Source organism: Neodiprion virginianus, chromosome 3 (assembly GCF_021901495.1).
Source record: "Neodiprion virginianus isolate iyNeoVirg1 chromosome 3, iyNeoVirg1.1, whole genome shotgun sequence".
Taxonomy (NCBI): domain Eukaryota; kingdom Metazoa; phylum Arthropoda; class Insecta; order Hymenoptera; family Diprionidae; genus Neodiprion; species Neodiprion virginianus.
The window spans coordinates 17,084,617-17,102,859 of NC_060879.1; the positions used below are offsets into that span (position 1 = coordinate 17,084,617).

An 18,243-nucleotide genomic window follows, 5' to 3' on the forward strand; every position below is an offset into this window, starting at 1 on the left:
TTTTTTTTTTAGGAAATAAAAAGAGCAAAATGCTTTATGAACTAAAAACTATATTCTTTTATGAAAAATTGAAATAGATTCAATTGAATTTGTATGGGTTTGTGTGAAAATAATTCATTTGTCGTGCGGTTTTTTGCTCTACGGCCAACTTTTCTGGAATTTATCTAGGCCATAAGGCAAGGTATGAGTGTACAGTTCAAGCATATGTTATGCATCAAGTCTTGAGAAAAAGATAGTACGTAGGCCTGCACGCGTTTTTTTTTTGTTTTTGTGAATTTGACGCGATCGGCGATCACTGATTTTGAACAGTCTCAGTCAACCATCTTAGGCTCGCGAGAAAACGCGACTCTTTTTGAACTCCTACCTTTTCATCCGTCCAACCCGATATAGAAGACATTTAAACGTTTTACAGAACAGAACCTTTTAAAAATCATAGAGAACAGAATCAAAATCTTAGAATTAGTATTGAGAACCTCCGACACTCATTACCAGTTATATGACTGTGATAAGTGATAGCCATCATTTAATTGAAGCATATATTGTAAACCTTACCACTAAGAACTTTCAGGATATTGTGTAAATAAATGTGTATCTAACCCGAGTGTTATTAAAAATAATTATCTTAATCAGGCATGTATAGCGATTGTTGGCACGACCTAAATCTAACAAACTTCTAGAAATTGGTGAGTTAAACGTGAAGACCTGAGGAGCCATTTAGTAAATTTACTGGATTCTAATACATTAGGATACAGAAATCAAGAGTACAAAAACCAAATCACGCAGTGAATCATAATCAACTTACAGCATTTCTCTCAGACCGTAATATAGTATTGGGAAATGGATAAACGATGGAGTTGATTTTTCATTGAAATTATTGTACACACATATCGTATACCTAGATATAATAAATAGTGGTTTAATGGAGTTAAGTAATACGATTCCTAATCTAGTGTAAGTATAAGCCAATGATCGCTGAATCATGAATTTATCAATTCCACGATCAATTGATTTATAGGTATAATTCTTAAATTCCAGCGAGATGAACGCTGCATTCTATGAGGCTGGCTTACGTTGTTCCAAAGGCTTGGGTATTTCCCTGGTACCAACGAGTCCATCAGACACGAGGTTCGGCATTTCAGGGTTTGATGTTAAGCTAGAATTCTCGTTCACGTTTATCCATTCGATGTGACTGAAAATTGAATCATGTTATCCATTAGAATTGCCACCAACTTATAGAGTATTGAAAGTTGATTGGTTTTCGAATGATAATTATCAAAAAATTGGTATAGGTAAAGGCCGACTTTGTCGTACCCGAAAACCTTAGTTTGGATCTGTCTGAATAGCGATATTTCCGGTACCAATTATAATTTGGCCTCAGAGTCAGACCTGTACACGGTAGCAAGTGGATATAGGTATATACACTCTAGATGGAATCAAGTTACCTAATCATTATCCCAAAACCGATTCTCTGCTCACAAATCTAGAGAAATACACACTTTCGATTAGCAGTAAGTGACATACCTTGTCAGTATATCTGAGGCAACAAAGTGTTCTGATTTTTCTGAATACGCGCCAACCATTTCTTCCCCCTCGTCATCGTCGTAGTCATCTCCACCGTCGTAGTACTCATTGTCTGGCTCCTCCAGGACAATTGTAGCTGTGGTGGTCAGCTTAGGTTCATCGCGAGACACTTGGGCTTTTGTCTCCACGTCTGCCGTTGGACCAGGACCTCCGCCTCTGTTAGGATCCAATTTTTCGATTTGGTATTTACTGTCAAAAATAATTCTGTCGACTATGATCCCGTCGTGTTTGTTTTTGTAACTGCCAATGTTTTTATTCAAATCATACGGCGCATTGACGTAGCCGTTACTTATATCTTTAATTGCAGTTAAGTTTTCGTCCGGATACCGGTGCAAAACATTTTTTTCGTAGTACAGCTGTCCTGGTCTCTTTCGTTCGTCTGAAATTTGATGGATCAATTCGATCTCGTACGTATTCTTGTGTTCTGCAACGTCAGCAGGGTGATCACGTCCCACCTGGTGCAACGGTTTTGGAATGTCCCTCTCATTCTGAACCGGTTGTCTCTGTTTGCTGGGGTAATGACTTCCGTTATCGATCTCAGTGATTATGCTAACGCCCTGTTTTTTGAACGGTCTGGGGTTGATGTTCGCCTCGGCATTGTGTATCTGATACTCTGTATCGTAGTAATGATGGGGCGTAAGATACTTCTTCGTTGTTGCCGAATACTCAGTCCAATACCCACCATCCGGTCTCGACGGTGGGGATGCCGGTCTGGTTTGCGACGGTTTTCCGTAAGATGGCTTAACTAAGGGTTCAACAGAAACATCAGCCCACCCCCCAGTATCACTTTGACTTGGTCTACTGTTCCAACTGTATTCGTAGGTCGTATCCGAGGTCCAGCTTTGGTCGTAGATCGGTTTCTGGGGAACGATTTGATCGTCAGCTTCATGGATCGGCTTCACCACGGAATAGGAAGGGGTAGATGGATTAGAAGGCTCATGGTAACCCTGGGATTCCGAGAAGGAATCATGCTGCTGGTACTGATGATACTGGTTCTTGTCACTCTGAGGTCGGTTTTGTTCATAATAGTAGGGATCGGGACGTTGTGTCGGGATGGGTTTTTTGTAAGTCGTATAAAAAGTGTAAAGAGTTGGTCTCTGAGTTGTGGTGGCGGGAAACGCATCGAAAAAAGAATTGCTCGGCGCATAGTTGTTTGTTGGTCGAGAAGCGAAACCGTAGTTTGGGGGGTTCGGATTGCTGGGGTCATTAAAACCCTGTGGGATGTAAGGTCTCGGGTGAGATGTGGGGTTCCCATAGCCCGATGGCTTCGATTGAGGCTTCGGTTTAGGCCTTGGCACTGGCCTATAGGTCATCTGTGGTATGGAAACGGGGTTGGGCTCAGTGTCGTCATAGTAGATCGGCCTTGGCGACGTGTACCAGTCGTCGTATGTCACTGGTCTCTCAATCGGCCTGGCAGTCGATACGTGGTTCGGCTTGTACCGATCATCGTTGGACTGGGTGAACTGAAAATTGCTCCCTTTTATTGAATCACTTACAAAAACCGGTGAGTTCACCGCGTGGTTTTGCACAAGTATGGTAAGATTTTCATGCGTATCCAAGGGCCGTCTTATCACAACTTTGTTTTGCTGATTCACACCAGTCCTCACCGGTTTAAAAAATGGGAAGAACGACTTTTCCTCTGAGCTGACTCTTGCTTGCGCTTCAGCGCTTTCATGTTCTACGGTTGGACTGATTAATTCGGCTTGTGAATTGCTATCGTTAGTTTCGTCTTTCAGATGATTGTTTCCTCTGTTTTCCTTACGAATTGTTGAGCTAATTCTTGTTCTCTTTCTGTGTTTGGTTCGTTGTTCTGGTGGTAATCTCTCAGCCCAGGGATCTAAGTTAAAAGTACCAATGATCTCAGTGTCACATGGAATTCTGTCATTCCTTGCCGTGTCTGGTGTCAAAAAGACGAACGGCTGTATAGTTTCAATGCTTTCCGTACTTTTACACAATATTTGCGCAAGTGTGATGCGCTTGATCTGCTGTAGCTGTGCGGCGGTGAAACTACTCTCTCTATTTGGATTTTCGTACCAGAACCTATCTCCCTTACGAAGATTGCTAAACTGCTGTGCAATTATGCAGGCAAAAGTTGGCCCCACAAGTCCACCGGGAACTGGTTTTTCAGATAATCCAGCTGGAAACAGGTCTATGTCTTCGACGGAGGAGTAGAGAAATCTAAATTTCTTTGCTACCGACGCTGGCATGACACGATTCAAATCTTCCCAGATTCTGACTGGCGACAGACCGCAGGGTTCGCGCCAGTCTACATAAGGTGGCAACCCGTGGTCTCTTCCTCGCTGGATGTTCAAAGAGGCAAGGTCCATCCCGAATCCAAAACCCGGGGTTTCGAACAAGTGGTTTGTCAATTCTTCTGTTATGAACTCGTCTCTTTTTTGAGATGGCTGGTTTATTAGACCGAGAAGAAGACGGTCTAAGGCACCAACGGTGTGGAGGTTCACAGGATTGTTGAATTCATCATGGATTGTAACGTCTGGAGTATAAAACGATGACTTTCAAGTTTTGATCGATCGATGGATGCATAAATGGATATGTGTAGATATAAATATACGTACTGTTGAATATTGGACGATGATTAGTATCGTATCTGACAAAACTACGCTGAACCAAAGAGTGACCAAATCGATAGGCCGCAGCAGCGAAAGCATTAGCTATATTCGGGTTGACCGTGGAATCGTACCCTTCGTAGTACCCTTTCCTCTTAATTTCCAAATCGAAAGCTTTGATGACTTCGGGACCTAGATAAATTTTTTTTTAAATGATTTGGCAGTCCTGCTTTGAGGGCAAATAAACGGCATTTATTGTTTTCCGGTAAACATACCTAATACAATGGGGAGAAATTCGCGATACGTAATATGCTGTACAATGGCTCCGATAATTCGTCTTGTTTCTTGAAACAATTTTTCATCGCTCCAGTGTGGATTCAGTGCTGCCAATTCGGTCGCGATTCTATTGTGTTGCCGGAGGAATATAACGTGCAATGATATCAACGCCGGCTGTTCAGTAAGTCGACCATCTCCTGCTCGGAAGCAGTTTGTGTCTAAAGACCCACGTCTGCATAGATCACTTCCCTGTCTGGGAAGTAGGGGCTTCCTCGATTGAATTTTTCCGTATTGTAGAAGGCCTGAAAATTAGCACAAGAGGCAACGTATCAATTAACCAACTTGTAGATCTGTGTGCTCTGAATAAACTGGAATTTCAATTTTACGAAAATAAACTACCTAAAATATTATCAAAAGGACAAAAGTCGATCCTTTCAATTAAGAATTTCTAGGCTAGAATCAAAGCAATACTGTTATTTCGTGTTTTTATATATATTCTTTGGAACAAAGAACGTAGGTTACCTTTCGAAAGATTCAAATAGTCTTAGCGAAACAAAACATTTTCTGGACTCTATTGCGTGTCACGGTATAAAAAAAAACCTATTGGATTTACATGCGCAACGGTAATAATATGAGTAGCATTTTTTGGATTAAAAATTACTTCGATTTCAGTATTTGACAAGTTCACAGAACGTTCGCGAATGTAATTTTAACATACTAATAAGTAGGGGTGTGCGGGTACTGAAATTCTTCGGGGCGGGTCGGGTTGGGTAAAATGGATTACTTTCAGGTCGGGTACCCGAAAATTTCGGATTACCCGAAGTTTTCGAACTACCCAAAGATTTCAGATTACCCGAAGTTTTCGAATTACCCGAAGATTCCGGGTTTACCAAGAAAGTCGACCCGATGCAAACCCGACCCGAACCCGAGTTCGAGTACCCGAAATTTCGGGTACCCGCGCACCTCTACTAATAAGTAATTCTCACCATAAACCTTCTAATTCCTTCTTTAGAAAAGTGCTATCCATATAATCATCATCACGCATTTAAATCCAATAATTTTTATCCGTGTAAAAACAGATTTTCAATAATTTGAGTTTCCAAAACACGGTGTACTAAATTTCTAACAAATTTCAACACATTTTGAAGAATGGTATAATTCCTACAAGCTTTCTGAAACCCAGAAAATTAACAGGAATGCAGATATTCAAATTTCTCAAGGATATTTTGATATTTAAGTGATAAGATATTCTAAAATTCAAAGTCGTTGGGCGTGCAGACCGCTTGAGAAAAAGCAGCTAGCACTTATTAGATTTATTTATTTATTTCTTCCAATTATCCAAGATATACCATCAATACAATAATACTACGTAATAACAAATTAATATCATCAGTATATTGACGCCCGCAGGAGGAATCATTTCCTGTGCACGGAGTCGGGGTATTAACTAGCTAAAGAATAGACATTAACAAAAAACCTACACAGTAAATTATATGAATTATACTTAGAAAACTTTAAAAAAAATTAATACTGCTAATTGAAGTTGAATTCTTTAGCCCAAAAGTGAAGCAAATTATTAAATTTCGTTGAGTAATTTGTAATGTAAATTGTAAATTTTTATTCGGTCATAGCTTCCTCAAATGTGGATTTTTTTCAGTCTGTACGAAAAAATAAATACGTTAAATCAGTATCCAATAGCGTGTTCGGTGTTGATGACGGGTAACTATTAATATCTACCTACTTCCTGGCTTTCGGGGGTCAAATCTTAATGCGGTGAATTTTGCCAAATATCCATATTTTTAAATCTTAAGTTATCACCTCTTTCTCAACAAAATACAGTCAAGACAGGAAAAATTATGATTCTTGTAAATCTTTAGGTAAATCAAATTATAGCTACTTATTGACTTTGAGGTATACCGTTTACATGAAGTGATATTTTTTATCTAAAGGCATTTTGAGAGATAAATTTTCGGAAAATCAAGTCGCATTTTTTCGATCACTGTAATGTAGGTAGATACTTGTTCATTGTAAGAAGCCTGCCAATCTATGGCATCGAGGTTCTTGATAAGTTTGTTCACTTTTTATTACAGAAACTGTATAATAGAAGTCCGTTATGATTGGCGTGACTTTTGATGTTCTACTTCTACTATAGGCACTATTTATGGCTTTGTAGCGTATTTATTAGAGAATAAATTTTCGATTAACTGTAGATGCATAACTACAGGATTGAAAATTTTTCGACAAAGTAATGAATTCGAAGCATTCGGATGTCGATGAAAGGACTTCGTACTTATTTATTATTGTTGATTGAATTATTGCAGACCATCCAGATAGTACCAAGATTTTTACACATTAATTTGACTTCGTTCTGTTTTTTTTCAAGTCGTTTATAGTTTAGGAAAAATCGTGTAGTGGAACTCAAACCCTAACCGGATTCCAGACTATATAATTAATTACTATGATTTTACTCTATCGGAAAAACCCGAAGGATATATTTGGTTTACCATTTATAGTGCTACTCCTATTTATGTGTGATAAAATTTAATAGAATCTAGACTAACCATTCCTGAAGAGTCTTAGACTGTCGCTTGTCTGTACGTTGCTGCCATATACGGTGGACGCATCCAAGTAACTCGTAACCCCGGAGAGTTGGTCCCTGGGACCGAATCCACAGTCCTCACGTGGCGCTGGTCCGCTTCGAACGAATTCTAAACATCTCACACCCAGAGGACCGTAGAACCTGTCCGTAGCCGGTACAGGAATGGGCAGACACTCGGGATGCTACGAAAATAAATTTTGGTTATAGTACGGGTGAAGGTCGAGAAAACGTTCATGGTTTTCGGGCATAAAGTTGGATTTTGCGCCTAGTGAGCGTAAAGTGAAAATTTTTTTTACAAAAACGGCTCTGCGGCCATTTCAATCGCTTTTATGATTATTTGTAATAGATAAGTTATTTATTAATGAATAAATAATTGACCCCCCTGGTTGGTACTCAAAATCCGTTTCTCTCACGGTTATGTGTAATATAAGTTGTGTCAAATTTGTTTTGTTCCAATTCACCCCTATTCATGTATGGTACGTTAGTTGCGTACTCTACACCCATTATGACGAAAAATATTGTTCGTATCTCGGGCGTACTACTTTGAATTAAGCGCGCTGTGTGATTGCGCAACATTTAGGGCGTAAAGTCGTATTTTACGCCTTTGATAAAAAAAATAGCTATTTCATTATAGTACGCCAAAACGGTATTTTATGCCCGCGTCTGTATCATAAAATCCTATTTTACACCTACGTAGAACGAAATAGCTATTTTCGTTTCAAGGGCATAAAGTTTTACATCCTCAAGTGTTATACCCGTAATGCGAACAGTATTTTTCATCCTGCGTAGGCGCGAAGCGGGATTTTAAGATCCGAGCGCTGGCGTGAAGTTCCGTTTTCGGCTTGTCATGACGAAAAATACTGTTCGTATCATAGGCGTAATACTTTATACCCTCGTCCTATCACGCCGAGCACTCGTATCCGCTTCGTCGTCCGTTGTGTGGTGGATCACACTGGGGTCTAAAACTGTACGCCCTCGATAAGAAAATAGCTAAATTCCAGAATTTGGTTGATGGATGCCAGATATCATGACTACCGTTACTGTTTCGATCAATTGATACGTCATCCCCGAAAGGCAACCATGCAGAGGTATTTCATCTCGGCAACTAAAGCGTGCGTCATTGAAATGATTGGTATGACCTGAGCGTTTGGAAAATTGACAAGATATTTTGATACCTGTTTTTTGGTCCATTTTTAATAAGAGTGACTAAGGTAAAGTAATTCCTCTCAGGGAAAATCGGGTAAAAGTGGATTAGTGCCTAATGATCATTTTCACTCTTCTGTGCACAATATTTTTTTAAACACAGTGAGTTTATTTTATAGTCGAGTTGCTGTAAGTTATGTTTTATTTTTGACTAGCACCGTTTGTGCTACTTTTATTGCGAACTCGTTTAGCCCATTAATTTTGAAATACAATAATTAAATTGCCTAATTTCGAAGTACACTTGGGGAAATGGATTCTGAGATGTCTAACTTCATCAGTAAATCATTTACGTGAGCAATGTAGATTCAGCCATGCAGTGCTACTGTCGCGGTCGGACGGCTTCTACAGGCTGAATCTGCATTACCAACGTAACTGACTTGCCGAAAAAATTTGCCGTCGCAAAATGCATTTCCTCCTGTGGTACACTAGGCCATATATGATCATTTCGCCTCAAACACCTCCGATACGTATAATGTGACTTCTTGGCCTAATGCCATCATGATTGAAAAAAGTTTATACATAACGTGTATAGTTTTCTGCATGATATTATTACTCTTAAATCCGTAATTTCTGTCACGTGTCGGCCTTGTATAATACCAATAACAAAACATTTACGTTAGAGCAACGTTTGTTTGAACTATGTTTCATTGTTTCACGGCAACCATAAGCAGTTGTTTATATCGAATATGACGAATACACTACGCGCAATAACAACCAGGATCTAATCGCTGAGCGGCTCAAACCTTGACATGCAGATACGTCATTTTTCGCCGGTCACTCGTATTTGGATACGAAGATAATTAACAAAGAAAAAAGCATTTCGTGGTGATGTGGATATTACCATGAAATCTGGAGGCTGGAAAGATCCTCCTCCGTTCAAACAACATTGAGGAACAGTTCCGTTGAAAGCTCTGCCCTGTCCGGTTGCTAAAGAGAAGCGCATCAAAAAGATCAGCGTTCATTCATCTACGGTATACGAAGTGAATACTGCATTTTCAATTTGTACAACAGTTTCGTAACTAACCGGTGACATCATGATCGACAAATTGCCCCCACTGCATCAACATGTGAGTAACAGAAGCCAGGGGAATATCGTGGTCTTGGTGAATAAAGCTGGATATTTCTCTGGCACTCGGTAGCAATGTTCCATTCGTAGATCTGCGAATGGATTGAATCCCGTCATCATAGGCGGCATTTAGAAGCCTGCGAAAATTCATGCAGTTATATATGAGTAACTTTTTCATTACCCTTGATTGGGCCAATTTCGTTATTCCACGAAGCAAGAATAGTACGTTGTGTATCTAGGGCGGAAAATGAGCGATTGACGCGGGTGCGAGACTCAGCTGAAACTCGCACGAACCTATATCGCTTTCCGCCTATGGCGCACACGATACTTTTTGTCCACAACCTGTACCGAAAGTTTGCCTTTGAGTTCACCGGAGAAGCGGTAGACCACTTCATTTTGCGCCCGCTTACGATACGTTATTTGCGCCCACCAGCATTTTGCGCCCGCTCATTTGTCACCGGTCGGGAAAAAGCCACTTTGCGCGTAAAGGCAAACTTTCGGTGCAGGTTGGACAAAAAAGTGTTTGCTTCAAGCAGATCCAATCTTCTCGAACACGCGACATAACCGAATTGTATTCGGTGTCAGAGAATTGATCTATATTGCAACCAAACGGTCAGCCCAGTTCATCACGCTGAAAAATAATCCATTTTTGTTGCACAGTGATCTCGTTATGGCGAACTTTGATACAAATAAAACCGGCGTACCTTTGCATTGCCGACATCGCTGAACCCCACCAAAGTTCATTCGGGTTGTTGCAGCTACCGTCGCTCGTGCGATATCTCAGGCTTGCCGGAGGACACGGGGGAATTCCCCGTCGAGGACATTGACGATGGAGCGCCGTGCGTCGTGTGGTTTTAATGAGTGTCTCCGTTCTGCTTATTTTTGGATGTCTGTAAGGCGGCCCAAGAGATCACATCAGTGGATAGTAGATTATTGCACTTTTGTATCGAAGGTGAAGAAGTACGATATGTATCACCTAAATCGACGATGAATGCCAAACGATTATTTTGCCACTACAACTTATAGATATTCTCCGTATGAAATGTAGCTAGTTAAGATAACTAATTAGTTACAATCACAAAATTTTTGTTTCGCATTCGCCACCATGGGTTTAGTTTATCTGACGTGATAAATTCATCTCTCTCGGGATAACCTGTTTTGCACAGAAGCCCGATAGCGATAACTCAAGCGGTAAATTAACGCAGATGTATCAAGTAGTGATTACCAATCCATCTTTTTACTAGGAAAGAAAGGGTACTCAACGAGTACACATCCTGAGAGATTCTGATGAGCAATCTTTGGATTTTCACATTTCTAACTAAAGTTTTTAAAATAAAGTTTCTTAATAAAGGTTTCTTGACTCACTTGCTAACAAACGATTTGGCGCTTTCAAGCGCGGCAAATCCGAATCTCGCAAGCTGTCTGGCTTCTTCAGACTGATCGTTGAACGCGGCTACGTAGCGTGCTGGGTTGTCGTCGGTTAGAAACAATCCTGCAAATGTTAAATATCAATGAATAACCTAGCTGGTAACCAAATAACGATAGTAAATAGACTAGAACGACGAACATACAGTAAAAAAATAACCGTGGTTTTCAAATTTGCACCGATTAAATTAGCATATAGTTAACGTCTCAAACATGAAGTAGAGTGACCATATCAGAAACAGATGCACACAAGTTGCGATTTTCATGTAGAACCTCCTGACCTAGTTCAACTCACAGTTAGTCTGGTATATGAATCGAGCTCATGGGCGGGTTCTCTACAACTCATAATCAATAATTAACGATCGTAATAATAGTTGGCTCACAGTAACGGAACTGCGTTCCTGGATCTGTCCATGCACGCTATCTTAACGATCGATAAATAAGAAGTAAACACCTTCTAGCTATACCATCACTGTCTGATTCAAAGCAGGAAGACACGCCGCGCCTGAGGGCCTTGATATGGAGCGCAAATTTGAAATGCTGAATGGCAACGGTAAAACTTAGCAGATTGACCGTCTGACTCTAAATTTGAAGTAAATCGGTTAAGCCCTCTTTCAGATATCGTGGGAGCCGCAAAAGATATCACAAAGCGAAATAGTTGACGTTATTGTCAATAACAATTCTTCCTGTCAACCAACTAATACCAATGAAAAAAAGTAAAGGAAACTTGATCTACATACTTTTGAATGAAAGAAAGTCCAATCGAATTTAATAATTGGTCAATTCCCAATAAATTCACCCTCTTTAAGCAAACTTCAAATAAGTGATGTACTAATTCGACTCGCAGACGAAAACATCATCGCAGTACGATACGATCGCACCGACAAATGGGGTGCAATTATTATGCGCATGCTCAGCCTGCTAAGTTTCACCACTTGCTCTCTGTATACTTCACGGAAGGTATGGAGTACCTACGCAACTACTGACCCATTGAGAATAGTTTTGGCTCGGTGATGTAGTACAGGTTGTTCATGGCCTCGAGCCCGAAGTTGGTAGCTTCGATGACATCTGCGTCTATTGACTCGAGGTTCTCATTGGCAGGCGTGTGCCTCTCGTCGTCTGGTTTTCTGACGTCTATATCTTCAGCAGCCATCCTACTCCAAGTCGAAAGTGGAAGATAGCTGTCGTCCTGGCCATTGTTCGCGTCTACCGTCTTCTTTATCAACCCGTCCGGCAAAATTGGCTTGAAGGTTGTCTCGCGGTAAACGGCGGTTGTACCGTTGATAGGGTAGAGTAGAATCTTGGAAAGGTTGTCAGGAGTTTCACGGTAGGGGTTCAAAGTCCGCGGGAAGGTTTTAGAGGATGCCTTGCCATTCATTGTTGAGACCTTCATAAACTCCGACTCGATTCCGGCTCCTTTTTCTTGCGATTCCAAATGCCCCAAGTCTCTTCTCACGGGGTAAGGAACAGGCTTATTCTTCGCAGACAAGTTGTTCTCAATTGCTCCGTTTTTTGAAACGTTCGTCAAGTCTTTCCCAACGGGGATAAATTTGACGCTTTGGTTATTCCCACTTGTGATCCTCGACGAAGAGGTCACCGCTCCGTTGTCTGATTTCAGGATTCTGGCTGTCGTTGATTCCTGCTCGCTGTTATTCACGCCGAAACCTGCGGCACCATGGTGCGTTGTAACGTCATCGCTGGTTCCTGGAGTCCTGGTTGGATTTGTTTCAGCCTTGGCTAGTTCTTTGGTTTTCGCTTCGGTGGGTGTTAGTGTGTTTTGTACTTCTTGGCCATTTGTATCGGCTCCGATTTCGATGGAGGAAGGAGAACTCGATGCGTTGTATTTTGTGTTGCGTGCGAAGGTCGGTGATGCCAGTAAAAGGACGATGAAAACGGGTCTGCACATTACGAGAGATTTATTATTAGTCGAGTAAACGTTTGAGGCACGTTTCAATATAGGTTGGTATAATAAATCGCATGCCAGACGAATATACGGGAATTCTTGCAGCGGTAATAACAGGTTCACATTAAAAAAACCTGTATTTTGGTAAAAGTTTTCCTGTCGTGTGCAATTTTTTTTTTTTTATTATGCAGTTCAACGTCCGATGTAAGGAATTGGGAATAGGTCAAGATTTCGACTACTAATTGCGAACGGTCCGAATATTTAAGGCCAAAAATATTTTGCAGTGAAAACCTGCTCCTTGGAGCAGTGCAAGGAAATAAATTTCGGAAAAGTCAAGAAAATAAACGCGTCCACGAAATAAATTTTCTCGCAAGGTAAAGAAGTTGCGACTTCTTAGAATTTCTCATCTCGCAACCATTCTTATACACGAGGGGCTAGTCACTCCCGAGTATACTCGATTCTTACTTAAGGTAGTAACCTTAATCAACTTAGTTTGGTTATCTATCCAAAGTCTCGGCAATACTCGTCGATACTCGTCGATACTCGTTGCCGGCGAGATTTGTACCTCAAGTAAGAAGCGAGTATACTCCGAAGTGACTAGCCCCTCGATTATACATAATACTCCGATTCACTCCCAATCATAAGATTATTGGATACTGAGTTCACGAAATTCAGAAACATTTGAAATTTTGTGCACATTTTCATCAATGTGTAATTATGAACAAAACTGCCGAAACAAATTTTAATAAAAATCTCAGCAATCAGTCCATGTTCAAAAATATCAAAATATTAAATTTTTTTTTAATTATTTGGAACAAGGACCGCTTTTGGTACGTGAAATTCTTTTTTTTATCCCACTATGTCAGCTGTGCACTTATAACTCGCTATTTTAAAAGGCCTTTGCGGGTGATTAACATATGACACGTATACTAAATCTACAATATCAGTTTTTTAGCTACAATATTATTAAACCATGGTGGTTTATAAACTCAGATGGCACAGTGTCAAATGTGATACTATTCAAGATGTCGATGTACAATAACATATGACAAATCAACATCCGAGAGCCTTGCACGTTATTTTTAACGCTTAAAACTGAAAGCTCGTAAGAAATAGAAGAAATACTTTTTCTCATACATTTCAACTCTATTATCTAACAAATGTCGATTTTAACTGTTATCTACAAATATAGTATGTCTATTTTTATTTTCTGCTAAGACTTTTATTTTCCTTATTTCATTTCTCACTTTTCCTTTCTTCGAGTGCATAAATTTGTATTGCAAATTTTTCTATGCATTTACCTTGCAGCCCGCTGACTACAAAATATGGGACTATTTTTTGGGACAAACGGCTATTTTCTCTTGATTTCTGAAACTATTTTATACTGTCCCACTTACAGTATGAAAAGTTATTTGCAGAAGTTGTTAAGAAGAAAAACATCGCATCGAATGAAAAAACAATAACTTTGGATACACCCAACAAAACAGACTTATGCTAGTACTTATACTGATCTATTTTAAAGATTCCACCCGCAGATAAAAAAAAATGCGAAAACGTGTTTAATAACAATAATACACTCAAAGTTCACGATACATTAGTCAGTCATAATCTAAGTGTGCTGCAGGCATGATATGAATGAATAAAATGATATCGGGTTCAGAAGAGGCAAATTGTTGGGCTTCTACTGTAGCAGAAGAACTCGGTATTTGACCCGATGTTTTAACGGTAATTTTTCGTAGTGAAAAACTCGGCTATTCGCAACAACCTGTGCTAGTGTCTCATTTATTATTCGCACAAAATTGATTTTCGTTCAAAAATTTTGTTTACAAATGTCATATAAATGCCATCAGCTTTGCTTCGGTCATGACTTTGACTTTCTTATAATTAATGTACGTTTGATGCAAAGTGTGTGTCAATCTAACGTTGCATATTCATCGAGTTGTCGTAACGTGTTAGAGAAACCTGAAGCTGAGCTGTATTATCAAATGCAATTTCCGTTGACAAGGGAAAGCTGTCTGTGTGTTGTCTTACATGCGTGTCGTTACTTTGGAAGGTGGGTTCCGAATGTCTGCAGTAAACTAAATAGGAGATTAGCTCGTTGTAGTCACGTTGTTATAATTATTTCGTAACTATTTCACTTGTTTAATTGACCGATAAGCGAAAATTTCAGCAAGTGTGTTCTGTAATTAAATTTGCGTAGAAAGGGTTGCCTAAACTACCCTTAAGGTTGAAATAATTTATGTTGATATATAACATAGAGATGTAGAGCCAATTCTAGCCCATAAATGAATAATTTCTTCCAGTGGTGGCGAAATTGTATTTGTCCCGTTTCCCTTTTAAAGAAATACTCTATTAAGGTTTAGTGCATAACCTTTGGTTTTTCCTGGTCGTACAAAGCGAAGAGTTATGGGTTCAACAATTGTTTATCTCAGATTCAGAAGTGCCCGCAAATAAATTCTAATCACATCCACAGATGAATTAATTTTTATTTGATTCCCCAAATGTACCTAAACGATACTTTTAGACACCTCCAAATACTTCATACCGTTATAGGTAAATGTACAGCTAAATTATAATTGATACCGCAGTGAACAATAAGATGTGGTCAGACTTACAGATTTTCAGTTCTCATCTCGTCGAAGAAATCTGCGTGAACAAGTTATATCTTTCACAAATTCATAATATCTTCGCGCACCCTTAATTTCTGTATAAAAATTGTCTATGTTTGACCGATAGAGCCAAAAAAATCAAAAATAGAACAAGCAACGTGGAATAAAGCACAGCGCAGAAACGCAATGATTGAAAAGTCTTGAATATGATAGGCGGACGGTGAACCGGTGAACGGCAGGGCATCAACTAACTCGCGAACAACTCAGAGTGCCCATCTTATCCGTAGGATATGCTATGCCTCGGGCAACAAGTGCGTGTTTTTTTTTTTTTTTTTTTCAGTTCCTCATTTTTATTCAATTTATTTTTTGTCCCACGTTTTTGCACGTTTTTACTGTTATAATCGGGCGGAGGTTCACTCTTTGATGTTATAGTCACTCGACTCTCGTCAGACCTTACATATCGTGATTAAGGTCCTGGACCTGTATTGTCCGAAAAAATCCGTCCGTATATGCAAGTCATATCCGCGGTGGATGAAGGCAAATTTAAATCCTGCACTCCTGATTCGTCAGGCTGCACTCAAACCGCCCAATCGCCTTATTCCGTGACTTGCGAATTTGGTGTACCCTGTGTGTTGCCAAAGTAACGAGGTCTTAGGGATTACAGTTAAGGGCAAGTGGAACACAAATCGGAGGTATAACATATGGTATCTCAAATTGCGATTGAAAAATACGCTATGTCGAGTATACGTTTATTTTCGTTGAAATTAAGTTTCTAACACTACTGTACGTTCAAGATGCATTTTTACGTACTTTAATTGTTGAGAATGTTTTATGCTTTGATCATGGTAAGCCAAAGCATTCATACGATCTGCTTGGCCTTCGACTTGTCGAATTTCTCCCGTTGTGACAAACGATAATAATTACCAAAACAGTACAGACGTTTTTTTTTCAAATTATCAGAATGTCTTGATTTCAAAGTTTCTGATGAATAATGAATTTTTAGACATTTGAATTTATATCAATAGTTTTGACTAGTTATTTAAAAATATCAACATTCTTCTCTTTTTTATTCCGCGAAAAAGAATTTGAATATCTTGATAGAAATTTATATTTTCAAAATGCTGTGTATGAAAAATTCAGTTTCAATTATATTTAATCTCGAATACGCGGGCTGCATATATTATACTACTGTAAGGAACATTTTATTTTTTATGGCTCAAAGTTGAAGTGCATCAAAAAAATGCTATTAATCGCCTGAAACTAGGAGCAGAAAATGTTTTCAATATTAGCAACACGTAAATGCATTTCAGCTTGGGCGGAACAGATACTTCTAAATGCAAAGAATTCCAATTGCCATAATAGTTGTCGCCGTAAACGTTGAAGTTTTTTCCTGTATACATGCAAAATTTTTAATGAATATCAAGTATTCGGTCGCATAACTGTTGCTAACTTAAGCTCGGAGAAGATAACTGTATACTTGAAATAGCGACTTTTCCAGTTACAATTTGAGAGAGCGCATTTTCTGTAGTCGTGATTTGAGGTGGCGTCTTACCCATTTGAATTTTGAAATCGCATCGTTCAGCGTCGTATTTTGAAATAGCCTGTTTTACAGCCGTATTTTACAATAGCATCCTTCATAGTCCTATTTTAAAATCGCCTATTTTACAGTCGTATTTTCAAATAGCGGCCTTCACAGTCCGGTTATATTTTAAACTAGCATCTGTTACCGTCGTTTTTCGAAATGGCGTATTTCCTTTTCATTTTTGAAATCACGTCTTTTCCAGGCGTATTTCGAACTAAGACTTTTTTCCGGCCGTATCTTGAAATATCATCTTCTCCCATCATACTGCGACAGAGCATATATCATGTCGCTGACACGTCATAAGGGACCATTCAACAAATACGTTCGCTTTGGGGGGGAGTGGAGGGGTCTAAAAAATATGACGTTTGGTTCTTGTGTATAGAATTCCTGTTTTGACACGAGAATTTCGTAGAGAAAGAAATGAAGGGCTATTTCGAATAGCCGACATATCGAAATTTCAAACATGCAAAAGTAGAAGAACGAAAGATGTAATGTTCGAAATCTTGATTTTCAGCCACCCTTACCTCTTTTCAATGCTAGGCGACAAAATCACCTCGATTATCCAAATTTTCGATTTTCAATACTTCGAATATGTTTCACGTGGACAATCTTACTCTATTAATCAATAGACCCAAAAGGGGTACTAAACGGGTGAGGGAGTCGAGAGTTGCGACGTATTATTTACGGGGGAGGGGGTCAAATGAACCAACGGTACATGGGGGGGTCTAAAATCGTCCAAAAAATAGAACGTATTTGACGAATGGCCTCAAATTATACTTCACTATATTATAGTCAGAAGTTGATAATCTCCTGAATGTTTGGTGTTCTGCCATATACTCTACAACGCGAATTAACGATTGTCCTTATACTTTACCCCGTCAGTGCCTCGTGGCCCGTTCCTGAGCCTGCATGTTGGCGATGGCTTTCCCAGAACCATAAAGAATTTTTGCTCGTACTTGGACTCTCCCTGTTGAAGGTTCGGAGGTTGGCGAAGTCGTCGTCCCGCCGGCACCTCCGTTTGAATTTGCATTCAGCTTGAGTGAGCCCGCGACGAAATTTGCACCCCGACACTGTGTACAACCTTCCGGCATTTTGTATGGCTGCGGTGATTTCCCGAGAAATCTTTCACTGTTTCCTAACGCGAAGCCGACTGCAGTTTTTACTTCCCTTTAGGTTCTTCTTTCTAAGCATGAACGGAGATCTAGTTGCTTCGCACTATGGCTACGTTGAACCTACACTGATTGTGAGAAAAACATATGATCAGACAGTGAAATATTTGATTTCCGGTTACCAAACAAAAATTTTGGTGTCGCAAAAAAAATTTCATAGTCCTTCAAGCTTTCGAGTCCATGATTGAGATTTTCAGAATTTAGAATTCAGGTGCACTTATCGTTCGACATAGCCTGAGATCTGTACGAATTTGCGTAATCTC

General features: G+C 39.6%; 1 protein-coding gene across 2 annotated transcripts; it reads right to left on the reverse strand.

Moving 5' to 3' along the window:
- Positions 1–703: 703 nt before the first annotated feature.
- Positions 704–17,919, reverse strand: LOC124300423 (uncharacterized). Of its 2 annotated transcripts, none has more exons than XM_046754517.1 (11): positions 17,686–17,919; positions 11,705–12,615; positions 10,658–10,784; positions 9,997–10,182; positions 9,251–9,429; positions 9,068–9,153; positions 6,986–7,205; positions 4,424–4,726; positions 4,158–4,340; positions 1,522–4,075; positions 704–1,189 (listed from the first exon to the last, which is right to left on the reverse strand). In XM_046754517.1, exons 2-11 carry the CDS (start codon positions 12,108–12,110, stop codon positions 1,054–1,056), a joined length of 4,380 nt encoding a protein of 1,459 aa, XP_046610473.1. In that variant the 5' UTR covers positions 12,111–12,615; positions 17,686–17,919; the 3' UTR covers positions 704–1,053. The 2 variants fall into 2 exon arrangements, with proteins under 2 accessions (XP_046610473.1, XP_046610472.1); XM_046754516.1 differs by lacking the exon at positions 17,686–17,919 and adding an exon at positions 15,236–15,466.
- Between the last annotated feature and the right edge of the window lie 324 nt (positions 17,920–18,243).

Coding starts and splice junctions, on each gene's coding strand:
- LOC124300423 (XM_046754516.1), bottom strand. Junction 10,785..11,704: donor GCCAAAACTATTCTCAATGG/GTCAGTAGTTGC, acceptor TAACATTTGCAG/GATTGTTTCTAACCGACGAC. Junction 4,727..6,985: donor TCTAAGACTCTTCAGGAATG/GTTAGTCTAGAT, acceptor GCTAATTTTCAG/GCCTTCTACAATACGGAAAA.